The sequence below is a fragment of the Vanellus vanellus genome, assembly GCF_965231255.1.
Source record: "Vanellus vanellus genome assembly, chromosome: 19".
In the NCBI taxonomy this organism is placed as follows: Eukaryota; Metazoa; Chordata; class Aves; order Charadriiformes; family Charadriidae; genus Vanellus; species Vanellus vanellus.
In genome coordinates this window covers 3,621,610-3,637,997 of record NC_138924.1, presented here as the reverse complement: position 1 = coordinate 3,637,997, position 16,388 = coordinate 3,621,610, and the positions used below count along the sequence as shown (strand labels likewise).

The 16,388-nt window shown below is 56.3% G+C and overlaps 1 protein-coding gene across 1 annotated transcript in view; it reads left to right on the top strand.

Moving 5' to 3' along the window:
* Positions 1-5,234: 5,234 nt before the first annotated feature.
* The window catches only part of GTF2IRD1 (GTF2I repeat domain containing 1), a gene marked incomplete at its 5' end in the record, with an annotated part of 52,316 nt that continues 41,162 nt past the window's right edge, over positions 5,235-16,388 (top strand). Inside the window, 3 exons of the mRNA XM_082492962.1 lie at positions 5,235-5,252; positions 12,297-12,425; positions 14,450-14,591. Of these exons, the coding sequence (XP_082349088.1) occupies positions 5,235-5,252; positions 12,297-12,425; positions 14,450-14,591 (289 nt within the window). The remainder of the gene's footprint in view (positions 5,253-12,296; positions 12,426-14,449; positions 14,592-16,388) is intronic.

The window sequence follows — 16,388 nt, the reverse complement described above, 5'->3', positions numbered from 1 at the left end:
CATTTCCCATCTCATGGTTGAAGACTTTGGAGGGTTTCCATTTTTCAACCCGGCATGTATGAAAAACAAGCTGCGAGCCCAAAAACAGAGCTACGTGCGCTTTGCCTTCCCCGTGACAAGGTGCTCTCCCCTTGCAGAGCTCCGAAAATCTTTTTTTTTTTTTTTTTTTTTTTTTGAGGGGTTGGCCCAGAGAGGTATGGCCTCTCCTGGAAGCATCACCATCCCGGAGCTAAATCGGCGTCGAGCCGCCTCCCACACCCAAACCACGATGCACATGTGTTTATTTTTCTGTTGTTTGTGGGGTGTCTGAGCTGGGCTCTTGCTTTCTACAGCGGTGAGGAACCGGGGTACCCTACAGCCGCCTCGGCACCCCCCGAACCCACCCCGGGCACCCCAAGAGGCGTTGGGTGCTGGGCGTTGGGTTGCCGGTTTCCCTGCTTGCACCTAAAGCTGGCTCCGAATTTGGGACGGCGCTTCGTCGGGCGCCGGAGCTGCCCATGAAGGGAAACGTGCCATGAGGCAGGTTTGCTTTGCAGGATTAAAAGCAAATAAATATTTATGCGCTATGCAAAGCAGGCCCGATAAGATATGCGTATCATTGGGAATTTGAAGCGGTTTGAGTTTGGGCCTGAGATGAAGGGGTGCGCGTGTCGGTGCGTTTTGTGGGTTTAAAGGGATGGGGTTTGGTTTGTGGTTTTTTTTTGTTTTTTTTTTTCCTCCCGCTGCACAAAAATAAAAATAGAGAGAGGGAAAAACAAGGTGGTTTTTCCTCTTCTCAGGCTGCTCTGGTCTTGGGTTTCGCCATCTCCCCACGTGCCCGTGTCTGACTGCAGGGATGGAGAGGAGCCAGGGAGAGAGGGCAGTGCAGGCGGCATTTCGGATGCAAATATAATGCTGGCCCCGTTCCTAATATTCGCTGTGTTTACACGTAAATGCAAACAACTGTTGACTTAGTTTCAACAGATAATGTGTTTCATAACACAATGGAAATGAGAATTAAGCTGGAATTTAACAGGGGGGAACATGCGTTCCTGCCAGACCTCGGGCTCCTCCGGCCCCGTACCCGTGTCGCGGTGGTGCTGGCGCCGCGGGGGCTCAGGGCTGGCGCTCAGTGTCCTTGGGGGGGGACGGACCCCTCTGCCGACCGATTTCCCTTGCTGAACCCCCCTGAAATGGGGCGAGCGAGACAGGAGGGCAGCGCTGGGCGGCTGCAGGGTGGGTGAGCTGAACCTCAAACCAGGACACCGGCACACCGGGGAGGGACCCACCGGCCCCCCGCGCTTATAGGGACCGGGGCTGATCCGGAGCCAGCTTTCCCCTGGGAAAAAAGGGCTCGCGTGCTTCGGGGGGGTTGAGGCGTCAGGGGAAGGGAACTGCAGGCCCAGGACACCGCGTCGGAGCCTGAGCACCGGCGTGTGCCGGGAGGGAGGAGATGGCAGCGTCCAGGTCACTTTGTCCTGGAGTGACTCCCAGCAGAAGCACGCGGGAGAGGGCCTGGCTGTATTTGAGGGCCGGATGGTGGCCAGCCCGGGGCAGCCCTCGCGGGGCTCCCCGTGGCCGGCCCTGTCGCCACCAGCCTTTGAGTCACGGCGCAAATCGCCGGCGATCAGAGCCGCTCCCGCCACCTCCGCCCCGCGCCTGCCGCCCTCCCCACCGCACCGCACCCCAAACCCCGCCGGGGTGGTGAGGCGGCACCCCGGCACCACCGGGGACCCCGCCGGGATGCTCCGTTGCCCTTCCCGGGTGAAGGCCCCCAATGGACGTGGGCAGCTCCCCGAGGAACAGCGGCATCGCTGAGGAATCGGCCGCTTGGAACTTTGCCGGGGTGTAATCGCCGTCTCCGGGTGTGGGTTTGTCCTCGTCCGTCTGTCTGCCTGTCCCTCGCCTGCTGGCTGGCTGCCACCCAGCATGGCAGGGCTGCGCCACTACTTGTGGTGCTCAGGCGTTAAAAAAAAAAAAAACAACAAAAAAAAACCAAAAAAACCCCAACAACAAAAAAAAAACATAACAAAAAAACAACTAACCCGAGCCTCCCATGAATACAGGGGGGGGAATTTTGATGTGCGCCCAAGCTATATTAGACACCGGCGAATCTCCTTCTCCAGGGCTGTGGGGATGGTCACGCCAGTGGGGACACCTCGACTGGAGGTGCACGGCTCTACCAGCCACTGGGGAGCCCGACCACGGGCTGGGGACCCTCGGGGACCCCCCCCAAGCCACGGAGCTGCTGCTGCAGGAGCAGTATGGCAGGACCCGGTGTGGCGTCCCTGGTTGTGTCACCAGGACCTGGGGAAGCCAGAGCCGTCCTGGGCCCGAGCCGGTGGCTCCTGGCATGTCAGCTGAGCGCTGATGGAGGGTGATGTCTGCCTGGGGTGGGTGGGGGCCACGCAGCACCCGCGGCTGTTTGCGTCTGGCAGCCGGCGGTGATGCCGAGCCCTGATAGCGCCGTGGTAATGGCGGGGTTTGGCTGAGAAACAGCAGGTTTGGGGCTGGTGCCGCGGCCAGAGGCTGCCCGGGGAGGAAATGGGGATCCCGGCCAGTCGGGGCGGGCAGCTGCCGGCAGCATCCCTCCTCGCCGGCGGCACTGCTCGGCTGCCTTGAAGGGTCACACCGGGGCGGGTGTGTGCTCGGCTTCACCAAACGCTCCTCCGTCACTGGTGGTGAGTCACCTGCCCGTGCGGGACGCCCGACTCCGGGCAGGCGTCGAGGCGGCGCAGCCAGCACCGGCTCGCGGCACATGTGCTCCCCGCCACGGCGCCGGAGCAGAGGGCAAGCGCTGGGGCGACCTGGGACGTGCTGTTGCCTTTCCGACTCATCCCATAAAATAAATTGAGGGAGGAGGGAGCGGGGCAGGAGGGGGGAGCTGAGGGAGCAGGGAGCTCCCGTCTCCCAGCATCCTTTCATCCCCTTAGAAAGCCATTTTATCCTTTTATTGAGCTTATTTATGTAGCATAGAGTCAGGCCTGGGATTAACAAATAGCCTGTCCTGTAACACGGGGAATACTCGATACAGAGACACTGGCAACCAGAGAGAAATATTAGAGATAAAATTAAAGCGTAATGAGATTAGGTAGCGGCTCTCTGTCAGAGACCTCCTTACGCAGAGGTAATTACCTGGGCAGAGCAGAAAGCGGGCGATGAGCAGTGGTGGCCGTGGGCCGGGGTCAGCGTAGGGGGGGATGGGGCTACCCCAGCCTTGCCTGGGAGTGGGGGGGGGTCGGTGCCATCAACAGCGGCTTCGCAAAAGAAAAAAGCATCGGGGTTGAGCGTGGAGGAGGAAGACGAGGTGCTCGCCAGCATCTGCTCCCACGGCGAGGGCTGGGGTGGACCATCCTCTGCTGAGCCCTTGCAAACTCGTTGCCCCCAGCCCGGGCACTGTGGTTTTGTGTATTTGCAGTTTGGGCATTTTTTTTTTTCTTGCTAGATAATTTATTATTATTATTATTGTTATTATCGGGAGCAGCGGCCAGTTAGACAAATGCAAGGTGGGGCACGCAAACTGGGGTGACAGCCGGGATGGGGCATGGGGTACCATCCGGAGAAAGCAAACCTCGTACTGGGATGCGGGGCTGGTGCTGCAGCACCTGCGGACATCATACACGTGGGATTTTTCTTTAATTTAGAGGGGAAAAAAAAGGGAAGGGGGAAGAAAAAAAAAAAAAAGGCAAAAAAGCATGTGCCTGTGTAATATAAAATTCAAGTTAGGCTCTCGGTGACTGCACGGAAAACAACAGGCTTTTTATGTTGGCTCTTGGGGTAGGAGGAGAGCAGGCTAGAATAAAGATTTACAGTGTTTGGGAGATTAAAGGCCCTTGGTACATTGTTCAAATACCACGAGATTAGTTTCCAAGGAGACGGATACCAGTTGCCATAGGCACCGGGGGGCCAGGAATTAGGATTGCGATTTTTTATCCTGATCACGCAACCAGTAGCTGAACGCTGCTAAAACTCGGGCTTTAAATAACCCCAGCATTAGCTTACGCGCCGCTGAACCAGGGGCTGGAAACTCAATCTCCCGTCCTCCCCCGCCCAACCCCAGCGCCCCTTCGGGTGTGCAGCGTTGGACCCGGGTATCGGTAGAGGGGTGCGAGGGCATACGGGGCCGGGCACTGAGGTCGCTGCAACCCCAAGGCCTTCCCTGCAGGTCATCCCGTGGCTTCTGGGCTCGTTTCAGCTGGGTTTCTGATCTAGGCAAGGTATCTCCGGCATCTCCTTGCCATAGCCAGGCTGTGCGGTCGGTTCCCTGCGGGCAGTGGCTGCGGCGCTGGGGCAGGGGATGTACCGAGGGGCAGAATTCGTCACCTGCTAATTTTGGCTTCCCCCGGCCGCCCGCTTCTGGGAAGTGCAACCTGAGCCCCGGCGCGTGGGACGCCGGATCCCTGCCCTCGCTGCTCGCCTCTCCTTCTAGGAACTGCAAAGCACTGGGTTGTGTCCGGGCTGTACGGAACGGGGTGCTGAACTCCCCACCGCGGGCTGGGTTTCGGGGCTGGGCATCCCTCTGCAGAGGGAGGCTGGACCCTGGGAGCCGTGTAAGCACCCAGGTCCCCACGGCTGGGTGCCTTTGCCCACCCATCGAACACCGTGAACCTCATCTCCAGCTTCACCGCCCCCAACCATCCATGTGGGGCCGCCGGGGCAGGATCCGGCTCAGCCGCGGCCGCTTTCCTTGCGTAGTGCTCACAGCATCCCTGCAATGGTGGGAACGCTCCGATTAACGCTTACTCCCCCCACCCCCTTTTTTCCTTATTATTTTTTCTCTTTTCTTTAATAAATGAAGAGGCAGTTGCTGGAAGCGAGAGCCTCTGCGCCTGCCTGCCGTGAGATTGCGGCGTGGAAACTCGTCTGGAGCTGAAAGCTGCGCTGCTCGAGCTCCGCAGGCAGAGCGATCCCCCCCAGCAGCCGCCGCGACATGAAAGTGTTTATCCTGGGGGAGATGAGACGCAGCTTCTGAAGGGCACTTGATCCTCATCCGTCTCTCTTTGCGCTAGACAGAAGCCTGCTATAATTTTACTATATTATACGTGTGTGCGCGCCTAGGCCAGGCTTAAGGAAATCAAGGCGGCAGCAGAATGCAACGCCCTGGTTGGGGAGGGGGGGGATGCTAAATTCCTGCTGCGGATACGTCCCCCCGCGGGAGCCCCCGGTTTGCTCTTTGCTTCTTTTATAAGTGGGACTAAACCGCGGCAGGCGCCGGATTATCCGGGAAAGCGGAGCTGAGGCGGCGATGCCGGTGGATGTTGTGGTGCCGGCGTGTACGTGAGGAGCTTTTCCAGCGGCTGCCCTGGGTTTTGTCGGTAAAATAAAACAGGGGAGGAGGAGTCCGGTGGTGGGAGCTCGTTCTGCCTGGGACCAACCGGCAGGAAGGAGTTGGGGGGAAATAATTTTGGGGAGAGCCGGCAGAGCCTGCGGGGTGAGGGCTGCCGGCACGGCGAGGAGGTGGGCACAAGCTGTCGGGTGCCCCAGTCTGTGCCGGGGGCTGTTTGCCCCCCACCTCTGCTGCTTTCAGACTTTGGCAAAAAGGTATCGGCTTGAAAAGTAGCAAAATAAAAAAAAATAAAAGGGAATTTGTGGATGTGGAGATGTGGCAGTGGTTATGGGGCAGCAGTTGGATCAGGTTATGGGGCTGAGGGTGCACCGGATGGAGATGTGACCTCGGTGGGTGCTGGTTCACAGCGGGTGCATCGGCAGGGTGGCACCTGGGGTCCCCAAAGACCCAGAGCCCCCCCCCTTGCCTGCCCCGGGAAGGCTATGCCTCAGGGGCACCCACATGGGGGGCAGGGATTAGGAATTTGAGGGCTTCTTGGGGTGTGTAGACATTTGAGGGTGTTTCTGGGCATTTTGTGAGAGCCCAGCACCCCAGTTATGCGCTGCGCCAATGGCATCGGTGCCGACCGCGCCGCTCCCCGACTGCCTGCTAACGAAGCTTCGTTAGGGAAGCAATAAACCGTCCCAGCACGAGTTGCGTGGCTTTGCCCTGCGCCGGCTCGGGTTGGAGAGGATGTGACCGCAGGGGCCGGAGGCTGGCACCCAATTCGGCATAAGGGTTTAGCCAGGTGGCACGGGCGGGTTAAAGCCATCGTGCCGCAAGCAGGTCGCCCGCGTGGGGCAGACATCTCCACCGCTGCCGCAAAAACCCCAGGGCCGGTTATTCGGGGAGCACGGGGCTGTGCCGCGGTGTTCCCGCATCTGATACAGCTTCGGTCGCATCCGCCCGCTCCGCTGATCCCGGTGTTTGCTGGAGTGATTAGAAAAAAACCGCAAGTTGAAACTGAAGCCTGGTCCCTACCCCCAGCTTTCGCCCCACTGTGGTTTGTGTGGTTTCCAGGGCTTTTTGCTGAAGCGGCTCCAGCTCGCCGGGCACCTCGCCGCTAACAGGCACCGGCCAAAAAAGGGACCTCAAAACTCCCCGAGATGGAGGGGGGGGGCAGAGAAATACCTCCTGAGTCAGTGAGATAACCCTTAGCGTGGGTCCTGCCTGCCCCAAAGCGATGTCCCTGGCGGGGACACGGGGGACGGTCCCCTCCGTTGGAGGAGGAATGCTGTCCCGGTGCTAGCAAAGGACATTATTTGTCCCTCTGGCTCCTATCAGGACAGGTCCTGATGGATTTTAAAGCGTGTTTAATGATAGCCAGGGCTAATTGCTTAAATGTCCTCCAGGGCCAGTGTAATTTTTAAAAATCCCCTTTAAATATGCCCTCCTGGAGTAAAAGGCAATTACAAATAAAATCACTGTCGTCTCATCGGGTCATCATTACATCCATGTGCGGTGTCACATCCCCTTCCTGCCAGATGGGCTGCGGGTGCCGGTCCTGGTCCCTTGGTCCCGGGAGGATGGAGGCAGCCGAACGTGGCACCCAATGTCCCACGGCTTATTGAGTGTCTTGGGTGGCCAAGAAGCCCAAATGCCACCTTCAAAAGTCCTTTTGGTGCCTGGTAGCCTGATTACCCCCACCCAGCAGCGCCTTCCCCTGCTCTAGCACACCCCCAGGCTGCCCCCCCTCTCCCCGAGAGGGGAAATGGGCTGTAAGTCCATGTCAAGACCTACCACTAAGATAGATATAGATATATATATGAATATCTATATTCAATATATATTGATTTATTTAAATTTTTTAAATATTTTGCTGCAATTGGGACTGGCTCATTTGGGCTTCCCATGGTCTCACCAGCACGGCTGAAGCAATAGGCAGAATTTTCCTGGAAAAACGAGTGGATGATTTCCAGCCACTCTTGAGTAGAGCTGTAGGCAGGACTGGCGTGATAGTCTTTTTTTCTTTTTTTTTTTTTTCCCCCCTTCTCCCCCCTGCCCCCAACATGCTGAACGGTCAAAGCTCTCATTAGTTTAAATCCGTGTTTGGTTCCCCGAACTGGGAGCCAGCCCACGCGGCCGGCGGTTTTATAAACATCCCGGGCGGGTGCGCGGGGGGGATTTCCGTGGTGATGCTGCGATGTCCGTAGGGCAAGGGGGGGAGCACTGGTGGTGCCTGTTTGGGGCTCTCCACGCTGCTTCCCTGCTTTTCTTTTCTCCCTTGCTGCCATCAGACCCTGACACGCTCCGTGCCGGTGGCATTTCCTTGGTGCCGCGGCTGAGCCGGTGTCCTCCGGCTTGTCGCCCGTGGATGCGGTTGGTGGTTTAAGGGTTGAGCTGGAAGCCGTTGTACCCACCTGGCGCTGGTGGGTTTGGGTCCGGGCACGGACCGTCTGATGCTTTGCCCTGCAATGGTTGTGAGTGGTCTGGTGTCCTCATTATGGGAGATACTTCATGCGGTGAAAATCCCCAAGGTTACACTTGTGAGACACAGTAGAGCTGCAGGAATAAAATGTATCAGTCGCTGAATTCAGTTTAAAACCAGTATTGGTAGAAAGCAATGTAAAAGGAAGCCGATGCAGGATGTCCTCGGTCCCTCCTGGGCGTTTGACTGTTCCCATCTCACGGCACCTCCTGCTCTGCACTGGGTTTGACCCAGGGTAATTCCTAAAAAATGGGTTATTGCCTTTTTACTGATGGCAGGGGTGGCCCAAAGGAGCAGCGGGCACAGGGAGAGCCGGCAAGAAGTTCATCTCGGTTTTGTGAATCCCAGGCGAGTGCATGGCTCCCTTTGGGAAACTGGATTTTGGGGTTTATGCTAAATAAGGCTTATCATACCCAGCAAGGTGAAAGCAGCGGGGAGCACGGCAGTGGTCCTTCTTCAAGCTCCACCATGCAGTGCGGAAACACCAGCTCGGCTTAATAAATAGGATTCTGTTGGTTCTGGTTGCGACACGGGGCTGGGAATTGCTGTAAGGCTTGAAAAAATGAGCAAGAAGAAAGGGGACAAAAGTCAACACCAGGAGTTTGCAGCACCCGTGAACCGAACGGCAGCCCGGCAGGCGATGCTGGTGCGGTGCTGTGCTGTGCGAGCTGCTGGCTCGCATAAACTCCCCTTGCTTTCTCCTAATTGTAGCTGTTTATAATTTAAGGGATCATGGAATCACGGAATTTTCAGAGTTGGAAGGGACCTCTAGAGTCCAACTCCCCTGCCAAAGCAGGACTGCCCGGAGCACATCACTCAGGACTGCATCCAGGCGGGTCTGGAAAATCTCCGGAGAAGGGGACTCCACCACCTCCCTGGGCAGGGGATACGATAACACAGTTTTCTGCTTGGAAATTTCCTTTGGGGGGTTGTCGTTGGCTTGTTGGGTATTTTTTTTTACTGTTTTGTTTGCTCCAAACACTTTGGAAATGGTGACGCAGCACACAAGACTGGAGGATGTTTATTTTGGGGAGAGATGCTGCCCCGCGGCAGCGGTCGGGGGGATGGAGGTGGGATGCTCGTGCTGCGGGCGTAGGGTTTGGGGGGGAGCACTGGTGTTTCGGCAGGGGTTCGGGAGCCTCCCTGCGCGCCTGCTTTTCCTTTGCGGCAGCCCAGGTGATTCATGAGCGAAACTCCCCCGGGGCCAAATTTCTAATCTTTCCCAGGATTATAGAGGGAGGCGAGGAAGGAGGTGTCGTAAGAGCCGAGCAGGCGATGGCCCGTGTGCCGCACCGGCTGTGGCACTGCACCCCCGTCCCCGCAAGACTCATTCGGGGTCGGGGATAATTAAAGAATAATAAAAATAAATAATAGACTAATTCATTTACTTTTTTTAATATTAAAAAATATAAAGCCAATCTGCAAACGTTTGCCGTGACAGCGACGTGACGGTCCCTGAGTCACCCTGCGCCCTGGGGACGGGACTCGGGCTGCGTAGGTGGGATGGGGCTGGGGCTGGACCTGAGCACCCCTCTCCCTGCTGTCATCCGGGAGGAGGAAGTCAATCCCTCGTTGTGTGCCCCGAGGTGGGATTTCAGCAGGATGGCTGTGTGGAGCCCCGGGAAGGGGGGTAGGATGCTCCGCACCCACCCTACCCGCCTCGCTGCCTGCCGCTGGCCCTAACTGCTATAAGAATGGTTTACCCCAGTTTTCCTAAAGATTACTTTCCCTTTGATTAGACAAACAACTTCAAGCCGTACGTCTTAATTTGATTTGAATAAGCCTAGCGCATGCCGTGAAGTTTTTTTCCTCCCTTTTATTTCCCCCCTTTTCTAAATCCGCTGTCACTGCTCTTCGTGACCATAAATGATTAAAAGCTTTACAGGAATATTGTGCCCCCATCCCTTAAATTCCTGTTGTATTACTTGGGTCATATTTTTATTATGATTTTTTTTCTTGTTGAGTGATTTGTCCTTTTCCTTATTAAACGATCCGCCAGGTGAAAGGGGTTATTTTTATCCCGGTCTCCTGCAGAGCCGGGAGCGGGTAGGGAGGGGGCGCAGGGGTCCTGCCCCACTTCCCACTGACGTTATCCCGGGTTTTCCCTTTGGTTCCCCCTCTGGGGCCGGATCCAGCTCATGGCTTTGCTCTCTGCAGCCAAGGGAGAGGAATCTCATCCCGGTGAGTGCCGATTCCCGTGGGAGGCCGTGGCCGAGCAGGTTGATGCAGCTTGAGCTCTCCGAGGGGCCGCGAGCAGCCCCACCGAGGCAGGGACCGGCTCTCCAAAACGCTGCCGGAAGGCAACAAGGGCATCCAAGTCGTAGCAGTCATATTTAATAATAATTAGGACACTCAGAAATAGATACAGGCATCAAAATAAGGCTGTTTTCCAAGTGAGTGCATGTGAGGGGGTTGAGAAGGGACTGATGCTCGCTGGACCGAGCCCGTTCCCAGTGGCAACCCCCAGGTGATGGCTGGTCCCAGCCCAGTGTAGGGGCTGCCCCGTGTCCTGCGGGCCGGGAGAGCGGCTCAGGGCCGGCATCGGCACCGCCGTCGCCTCGCTGCTCCCTGCCAGCTGCAACAGGGCACCTCTTATTAAGACAGCATCGATTAAAAGAAGGAATCTTGAGTTCCCTGCACCGACAGGGCTGCGCGCAGGGAGCTGCTCGGGAGCTTGCACGTGAAACGGCCCCTCATCCGTCCGTCCGTCCATCCATGCGTGCACAAAGTGCAGGGCTGGAGCAAGGCAGACCGTTTCCCGGCGTTGCCGCAAGCCTTGGTGATGGTGAAGCTGGAGGTGCCCGGCAGAGCCCTGTCCCCAGCGGGGGGGCCGTGCCGGAGGCGGTAGCACCCAGGCTGCGGGACCCTGCCTTCCGTTTCCGGCTTTATTCTCCAAGGTGATGCCTGGTTTGGGGTTTTTTTTTTATCCCAAGATCATTCTGGAGGAGAAGACTGAGCCGTCAGCTTTGTTTGGGCAGTCGGTGCTGTTAAGACCAGCCTGGAGGTCCTGACGAGAGCGATTTCTGAAATTCAGGCGTTATTGTTTAACAGGGAGTTGTCTCCGCCCTCGTTAGCGTGTTGCACCCCCGTTAGCTTGATTTGCCCAGCCACGTAACAGCGAGGTTTTCAGCCCCCTGCCCTGTGCGTGCTCAGGCACCTGCAGAGAGGCCGGCATGGGGGCACTTGTCATTTTGGGCCAAAACCCACCTTTTCCCTGGTTGCAAGGGGCAGCACGGCCCCGCTTTGCGTGCAAATTCCGTCTGCCTGGACATGGGCGCGAACCGGCGCGGGAAGGTGAATTTGGGTTTTTGCTGTTGACTTTTAACCCTTGTTCTCAGCGGGGCCGAGTGGCCGTGGTTATCGGCTGCGCCGCAAATCGAGTTACGCGCGGGCAGCTTCATTCATATTCCCTGGCTCCTGCCGGTTTCGCCTCGTTAGAAATTCTCCGGCCTCTTTTATCCGCTTGCGGCTTCGAGCACATGATTTACGATCTGGTTTGAGTGGCTCCCGAGCGTTGCCGGCTAATTTGCCACCCTTTATTCGCAGGATTAAAGCCAGGCGGTGCGACGCTGCCCTGCGGATGGAGGGGCGATAGCCAGAGCGGGGACCGTCTTGGGTGCTGGGGGGTGATGCTGTATCGGGTGGGGGTGCCCCAGCATGGGAGTGGGGTGATTTATGCACGGTGAACCTCTGCCTCAGTTTCCCCTGCAGCATCGGCGTCAATATGCGTCATGGGGAGATGTGTGTGCCAGCTGCAGAGACCTGGCACAGTCGCTGCACATGTGGCCAGGCCCTGGCATTTCCCCCCCTTTTTTCCCCGTTTTGTGGCAAGGGAAGGAGGCTGAGCCCCTTCTCGGATGGGGGGTCCCTGTGTGCCGCCCGGTCCTGCTCCCGCTGGCACTGTCCCCCAGGAGCTGCAGGGTGGGATGATTTGATGACGGAGCCCCTCGCCATGAGCTGCCTCTCTCCCGCGGGGTGAAGGCAGAGCACCCAGTGGCTTTGACCAGTTTTGGGAACACCTTTGGGTGCCAGGCTCTCCTCTTACCCAGGGTGTAGGGGTGGGGGCAGTCGGCACAGTGTCCTCGCAGGGACGCATGCGTCACCTCCTGCTCTCTGCTGCCTGCACAGCTCGGGCATGGGAGTGCTCTGTGTCCGCTTCAGCGCTGCGTCCTCCGGCTCGGCACGGCCGCAGCCTGCTCGTCCAGGGTGTCCCACCGCGCGGTCGGTCCGGCGCGCCCTGTGTGGTGATGGCATCTCCCCAACGGGGAGTCCCGAGGGCGGAGGTGACCTGGCCACTGCTGGGACACGCAGCATCGGCCCTGGGGTCTGGTTACAGCTCGGCAGCGTCCGCAATTATCTGCCTTTAGCAGAAATGTGGGGAACGTGGGGCTCAGGCTGGTACCGGCCTTGCTCTGTGCCTCAGTTTCCCCTGTGCATCCATGCTGGTGTTGTACCATACGTAGCCTATGGCACACGCTGGTGTTGGGCTGCACCAGCGATGCTCAGAGCCCGCTCTCCGGCAGTAACAGCAATGCATGTACCTTTTTTTTTTCCTCTTTCCAGGTGAATATGGCCCTGGCAGGGAAGCCTTTAGACGTGACGCTCAGCACCTCCAGAGCTGACCAGTGGAATATGTTTTTTCCCCAGAAAGACGAAATCATCACCAGCTTAGTGTCTGCCTTAGACTCCATGGTAAGAGGCCGGTGGCATCCCCGTCCCCCTCCTTCCTTTCGCCTCCCTCTAACGGGGCTGGCTGGGAGCGGGGCTGGAGCAGGAGGGCTGCCGGGCTCATCCCGCTCCCCTCCGCTGCCAGAAAACCCAGGGAGCTGCCAGAGCCGGGAAATAAAAATCCTCTCCCGCCCTGACAGCCGTAAGGATCATAAAGTCAGCCCAAGTTAATCTCAGATGTGTATTGTTTTCCCATTAATATTTATGTTGGTATCAACCGAATGTAGGGTGGTTGGGTTTTTTTTTTTCTTGATGTTTTACCAATGTTACCGTGAGCTTTTACACAACAGGAGAACAATGGCTTTTATCTCCGAGAACAAAGAAAATAACTTTCATATCTTTTGACGTAGAATTCCCGGTGGAAACCTTGCCTAAGTCAGCCGTGCTTACATAAACAAGATAACTGTCTGGATTAAGTCTTGTGGACCAGAGCTAATCTTATTTTTAACTGTGAATGTGATCAAGAAGGGAAAGCGGGTGTGTAGTAACAAATATCTAATGCAATGCGACGTGCTAAATAGCCCTCCCTTTTTAAAGCCAAGACGTATTTAACATATTTATCTTGGATGCGTCTTCTACTCTATGCAGGTAGGGTTTTTTTTTTTTTGCTAATACTAATTTCCTTCTTTTTACCCATCACCACCCCACTAAGGAGCAGGTTCTCCGAAGCTGACGCACCCCAAGTGGCTTTGATGATTTATACACGTGCCATCCCGTACAGCAAATCGTGTTATCGTAGTTTGGCTTCTTGATGAATATACATTATTCCGCAGTCCTCGTTACGTGCTGACACCAGGGCTAGGAGGCCAGGCTGCTCCTGAAATTCAGCCTTTATCCCAGCGCTTCGCCGGGGCCGGGCTCTGCACCCACTGAAGCCTACCTGCGCGCATGATAAATAAACCATGGGGCCACCGCGTGCATCGCCAAGCGGGCTCAGGGTTTGGATTCGGTCTGCCCTCCAAATCTCACATCCCCTAGTTTTTATATTTATTTTTTGAGAGTTGGGTATTTTGAGCCAAACACTTTGATTTGCTGCTGGGTTCTTGAAGGGAGGTTTCTTAAAAATAGCTATTTTGAGGGATGTGATTCAATACCCTCTTCTTGAAGAAGATGAGCAGGAGGTAGAATGACCCAGTATAGAGACTGGTTTGAGCCCACGCAAAGACTGGCGGTAAATGCATGCGGGGAGCTGAAGGTAGCTCTGGCGGGTTGGTCCATGGGCAGCTGCTGCCCTGCTCCCTCCCCGGCCACCAGCGTCCTCCAGCCCCTCCGTGGTGCCGGGGGACAGGCGACGTGTCTAACCGGGGCTGCCGATGGGAAAATCCCCCCCCGTTTCACCCATTTAAATCGTGACCTGGGGATAGCGTCTTCATAGCGTCAGCGCTGTAGCTATGGGAATATGACTCATGCTGCCGGCACTGCGTAACTATTATAATATAAAAAATAATAATAAAAACGCATATACATGTGTATTATGTCGAGCAGGAAGCGCACGTTACATAAAATGGATTAATGGAGGAAGTCTTTTCCATCTCTTTAATGTTTTGCATAACTGTACAAGAAGAATTGTTCAACTAATCCAGACTTTGACCATATTAGTGTTCTGCAGCTGAAATAAGATTCCCGTGCTCCTTATTTCATTAGACCTGGTGGAAAAATATAAATTGTTGTTGGTTTGGGGTTGTTTTACAGGAATGTTTTCTTTTCAAGAAATACTATAAAATATTTACTTTTAGGATAGGAAAAAGTGAAGCGAAATGATGGGTAAATAGTTCTTGTTCTCCAGCACAGCGTAGCTCCGCCAGACACCCTTCTGGAGCTGTAAAGTTGCTGAAGTGTTTAGGGGATGTCATAAACCCCGTGAAATTCTGACCAAAACCAGAACATTGCTTTTGATGGGGGGAAGAAAATCCCACTGGAAAATGGCAGAGGGTGCCAAGCGCGGATGCTCCCGTGGCCGCTCTGACCTCCCCGGTGCCTCCCCGCAGTGCTCGGCGCTCTCCAAGCTGAACGCGGAGGTGGCCTGCATCGCCGTCCACGAGGAGAGCGCCTTCGTGGTGGGCACCGAGAAGGGACGGGTCTTCCTCAGCGCCCGCAAGGAGCTGCAAGCCGACTTCCAGAAGTTTTGCAGTGAGTATCTCTGCCGGCGCGGTCTTCTCCTGTACCGCCGTTGGTGCACCAATTGTGCCAGCCGGGACCCCCACTGTGCACGGAGGGGTTGTGGTTCGGGGGGCACCGCGGCGCTGTCTGTCCGTGGGGCTGAGCGGTGTTCAAAGTGATGGAGAAAGTGGGTGGGAACTGCGGCCGGATCCTCTCCACTCCCAGGGAGGGTTCTACGTGCCTCAGCTCTCCTCTCCGAAAGCATCCCTGAGGTAGCACGGGGCTGGGTGGCTGCTGTCAGCCTGTGGCCACATTACCGGTGTGCCAGAGTGGCTTTTGAGGACTTAGCAGAAATAGTTTGTCCTGGTGATCCCCCAGAAGCAGAGAGGCGTTCTTGGGCCAAGGCTTTTTTCCTGGTTTTGGAAAAACAGGGATGGATTTGGGAGCTGGGAGTGTTGGTTGTGGAGCTGCTTATTTTTTTGAGGGGTTACCAGTGGTGAAGAGATGACTTGAGCAAGAGCCATGGTCTCTCCGGTCTCAGATTGGGGTCACTAGGTATCGCAGGGACACGTGGGACTGGTGGCAGCCCTGCGTGTGGTGAGGCTGGCACCCAGCCCTCTGTCCTGCCGCCGTGCCTCTGCCGGCTCCCTGAAAACAGCCTGGGAGCTGAGGGGAAGGTGGGAGCTGTGCTGTGGAAGGGGACCTGCATTTCTTGGATGGCATCATCCATGGAGAACCTACCACTGCTTTCCCCGCTCCGTGCAAGAGCTGGGACGGGATCTGGCTTTGGTGCTGCGGGGGACCCCAGACCTGGGGGGACCCCAGACCCTGATCCGCTCACACACGCTGCCCACGGCGGGATGTCGGTGGAGAGAAAGGACCCGGCTGTGTGTGCGCACACGTGGTGTTGATGGAAACCATATTGGTGCTTAATCCATTGGCGAGATTGCTCAGGAAGAGTCCGCTCTAGTGAAAACATTAGCGCTGTAAAGCTGCCAGGGTCGCTGTCTGCTCGGGTTATTCGCTGCACGTGTGCGAGGTGAGCCGGCACGGCTTTGCAGGAGCGGCTCCCTGCCAAGGCTCTGCTCTGCCCCATCCTGCCTGCCCTGGGCAGCTGCCCGCCACCTCCGCCATGCCATACGCATCTGGGAGAGCCGCCACTGGTTGTCCTCCGCTTTGGTGAATTGCGTTTTGCAGGACAGGAGGCGTTTTGGGGACGTTTCCTGCATTTGTGGGCGACTCTGCCTCCCCTTCCCACCACCCGCCAGAGGCAGGGAGGTACCCGAGCGGTGAACGGCAGTGGGGTGGCCAAAGGGAGGGAGCTCCTTCTTATGTATTAAATGCCAACTGCGTCTCCCTAGAGCTCGCAATATTGATGACCATCTGCAAATCTCACTTTTAGAAATATATATGTATATGTATATCCTGACCGGTGACCTACCGCTGTGCTGGGGCAAGGTGCCAGGCATTAGATCCTGATTTCCCTCTCCTTTGGTTTCATTTACGCCTTTGTCAAAATGAAACGGTCACGTCTGGTTGAAAGCACAAAATCTTGACAATGAGGTTTGGGCGAAGCGGCTGATGCTGGAGACAGGGTGAAACGTGATAACTCTGTCTTGAATTATAAATGGCCCAGGCTCAACTCCCCTCCATAAAGCTCTTACAACTGGCACGCAGTGGAAAGCATCCCTGGAAGTGCCTCTGATTTATGGTCTAGCTGCCCCCTTAGAAAGGATCTGGAGTAATCTAAAGCAGACATCGCTGGGAGATGTAAGAAGCCTCTTATCTCTCTGGGCGCGCAGACCTCGCTTGAGCGCCCTCCTTTAT